Source organism: Mytilus edulis, chromosome 1, assembly GCF_963676685.1.
Source record: "Mytilus edulis chromosome 1, xbMytEdul2.2, whole genome shotgun sequence".
Taxonomy (NCBI): Eukaryota; Metazoa; Mollusca; class Bivalvia; order Mytilida; family Mytilidae; genus Mytilus; species Mytilus edulis.
In genome coordinates, this window is record NC_092344.1 from 71,040,921 (window position 1) to 71,044,828 (window position 3,908).

General features: G+C 33.0%; 1 protein-coding gene across 1 annotated transcript; it reads right to left on the reverse strand.

The window, feature by feature from the left end:
* Window positions 1-953: 953 nt before the first annotated feature.
* LOC139519961 (toll-like receptor 4) lies at window positions 954-3,613 on the reverse strand. The gene has a single exon (XM_071312279.1). The coding sequence runs from the start codon at window positions 3,268-3,270 to the stop codon at window positions 1,090-1,092; it is 2,181 nt and encodes a 726-aa protein (XP_071168380.1). The 5' UTR covers window positions 3,271-3,613; the 3' UTR covers window positions 954-1,089.
* Window positions 3,614-3,908: the final 295 nt, after the last annotated feature.

The following is a 3,908-nucleotide window of genomic DNA, read 5'->3' on the forward strand; positions in this document are numbered from 1 at the left end:
TGGCCTAAACTGAAAATTATTGTTGAGACCATGTCCCTTATGTTTTTTTTGTGCCTGCAAAAGGAATTTCCTCCACACCGATAAAATTGAAAGCAAACTTTTTTCAAATAAAATAAGTTCTAGCCCATCCACTATATATATTAAAAAAAGTTCTCGCCCATCCAAATATTTCCACAAAAAAAGTGCTTGCCCCGCCCCATTTTGCACCGGCCAATCCATCTGATAAATATTGAACGGTCCCTAAAGCTCTAATCACCTGAAACGAAACACTTCAAAAGTTCATCTCTGCTTTTTTTTCCATAAAAAATAATGTTAATACGGAATGACCTTTAAAATGTGTCCTAAAGTTTAGGTATTGCCAAATACAGGTAGTGTAAAAAAATTCACCTAAGAAATCTCTATGAAGACAACATTTCCCAAATGAGTCATCATGTAACATGTGTAGGGTACGTGTAGTAATTACATTATTCCGTCTTTTAAGATTAAAAAAATACCCCGTTTAACAAAAGGCACGAGTCTGTAAGTAAAATTTAGACAGCTGACCTGATAAAAATTTGGAGATGAAATTAATAATAAGTTGGTCAAAATAACATTTCCTTATTTTGCTCGATAGTGAATAATGACGACATACAATTTGCAAACCTTATCTTATTTTCAGTTGTACATACACAATTTAGTCCTGGTATTTGTGATGAGTTTATCTGACTAAAAAAAAATTCCTGTTTTGAAACAATGCTATTCTTAATGATAAAAATGTTTGAAATGCGCTTTAAAAAAGAGGCGGCAGATACAAAAGTCGGTAACGATCTAAAAATGCCACGGGGGAAAACGAAATAAGACCAAAAGATAAACAACAGTCCACAAAACACAACATAGAAAACTAAAGACTTCAAGCAACACAAACCCCACGAACATCCAAAAGGATCTCATACGTTTAAATCTTTAAGAAAATTTAATTTAAGATTGATGATTTACAATGCATTTTTGTCTATAAATCTTTACATAGCAATTAAGGCGAGTAAACTCTGAATAGAAAATTAATTGTTATTCGTTTTGGTGATTCTTCCTCTTTGAAGTTCCATTTAGTAGTTAATCAGACATTACTTTCTTCAAATTCTCCCAAAAGAGAGGGTTTCCATATTCATCATTCGGAAATTCTACGTACGATTGTGACTGTACGAGTTCCAATAAAACCAGAGGTAAAGCCTTTGAGGGAATTTGTTCCAGGAAAATTAAATATACAATATTCTCTCCGTCTCGAGAGTAAATACTCTCCATCCGAGCCATGTTGAATTCAAACATGCACCAATATGAATTTAAAAAATGATTAGTGATTATGCAAATTGTCTTACGACTTCTGTGTATTGCATCAGTTATGTTGGCAGCAATTTCATTTCCAACAAGAAAATCACGCTTATGGAGACACACTCGAAGTTCTGCTCCTTCTTCAATGTTGGTAAGAAATGTTTCATGTACAAAATGCAGATCTTCTTCGGCATAGGAAACAAAGGCGTCATAGTCGTATGAGAGATCAAGTAAATTTGGCCTTCTGTTGAATTTAAATTTTGTCATGAAATACAGGTATCTCAGCTTCCACCGATATCTATATATAAGTCCACTTATTACAACAATAATAAACATAACAACTAAAGACACAGTAGCCAATATCAAACCAACATATGTGGAACATTCTTTTTCAAGCATTTTTAAAAGCGCGTTTCGGTGTTTGAGTGTAGTTTTTGTTTGGTTATTGAGCAGACAGGAATACGATTTTAAGTTTTTCAGAAGAATCTTAGTTGCAGCTATCCATTTGATAAAATTTATATTATTGCATGTGCATTGGATTGGATTCCCGCTTATGTCTATTGTAAGATTGCCGCTTCTCTCTGCTGCTTTGTCAAGTTCAGCAGTTTCTTCAGTTTTGAGAAACATAATAGCATTGTTTGAAAGGTCTATAAAAGAGAGTTTTACCATATGTTCAATTTGGAAGTGTAGTCTTTCAATCAAATTACTTGCTAAACGGATATTCCTTATGTTGACCTGCGATCTAAAGAGTAAACGTGGTATGGCCGAAATTTTGTTTTCCGATAAATCAATGGTTTCTAAATGTACTAAATGATTAAATATTTCACCTCCTTTGTCTTTTGGCAAAATAAATCCTAATAGATTATTTTGAAGCTTTAGTGTCTTGATATTTGGAGAACCTGAGAAAAATACTGTAGAAATATTCGAACAAAAATTGTTTGATAAATCAAGGTAACTTAAGTGTTTTAGATTGACCAAAGGACCTTTCAATGAATAAAATATGTTAGAAGAAAAATCTACCTTTTCCAGTACATTTTTACTGAAATTAAGTTTTGGAATCTCAAATTGTAATTTACAACTGGTGTAATATAATTCTTTTAGATTTTTAGGGAGATTAACGGTTTTGAAGTAATCTAGCTTCAAAGGGGATATGTGCTTCGTAACTCCTGAGACTAGAGTTCCGTGATCTGATGAGACACATTTATTAAAGTTTGTATCAATTTCCAATGAATTTTCTCCAGATACACACCAACCAGTGTCTTCCTCTCGAGGATCATGTGACCAGGCAAGAAATGAAGCATTTATTACTTTTGTAGAGAGTTTTTGTAATTCAAATATGTAAGGTCCATAAGATAGCCAGTTTTCACCAATGGAAATTTTCTCTATAGTGTTTGGTAAATAGCTGATTGCTCCTATTTCAACCAGCTGAATACGGTTACTATCCGCATAAATCTCTCTTATTTTGGTTCCATTAAGAGGCTTCATCTGATCTTTCATTAGCATCTGATTCATAGAAAATGTTGGAACTATCTTCTGAAATTTGAAAACTCGTATGGATGTATTCGGTAAATCCTGTGTAACATTTTCAACTCCCACAAATCCCAGTCTTGTGTTATAAGATATGTCCAAATACTGCAAATATTTCATTTGTGAAAACGTCTCTTTCATGATACTACCCAAGTCAATATTTGATACATCTAAATAAAGCAAACTCGGGAGAGCACTAAATGTATGCTTGTTCAATGATTTTGGCTTACACGACGAAGGACCAGATAAGTCTAAGTAGGCTAGATTTTCAAGAGATGAAGATTGATGGTAGAAGGTCATTCCGTTGATAAAGGTAGCATTCAAAATCTGCAGTGATCGAATTGAAGATATATCAGGAAACTTTGTAAAAGTGTTTCCTTTTAAGGATAGATGTCGTAATTTTGGAAGATATTTAAAACAGTTTTTTGATAATGTCATATTATTTTTACCGAGCTTGTTGCTGTTTAAATTTAAGCGCAGTAAGTTTGCCAGTCCTTTAAATGAATCAGATCTCAAATTTCTAAGACAATTATGCGATAAATCTAAAACTTCTAGAGCTCCATGTGATGAGAAGATTCCATTTGGTATATCTTGTATATGATTATTCGCTAGAATAAGCGTTTTTGTAGATTTTCTGAAGTTCGGAATTCTTGTCAGATTTTTCCCTGTGCAGTCAACCGTTAATTTTTTTATGCGGAAACTACATTTGGGTTTTTTATTTATGGTGTTGATTTCGAAATCATCTTGATGACAAGTACATAATAAAATAAATAAAGCATGTACTACGATGGCAACTAGTTCCATTATGTCATTCTGAAAAAGAGGTGAAAGCAAAGTTAAAACTAGTCCGATCCTGCATAATTTATAAAGAGTTCAGTAACGTATAAAAGCGGGTCTGGATGGGGAGTTATTTAAACCCACCGTAAAAGGGCTGTATAGCCAGTCAATGTCGTTAAAAACTTCCATTTGTTGGTTATTTATAGTATTCTGCACTTTTTGTCGACTATTTTATATTCTGTTAACCCTCATAAAAGTGAAGACAAATACTTAAATGCATTTTATTAAGACAAGTAAAT

Coding starts and splice junctions, on each gene's coding strand:
- LOC139519961 (XM_071312279.1), bottom strand. CDS start 3,270: ATGACATTATCAAAAAACTGTTTTAAATATCTTCCAAAATTACGACAT.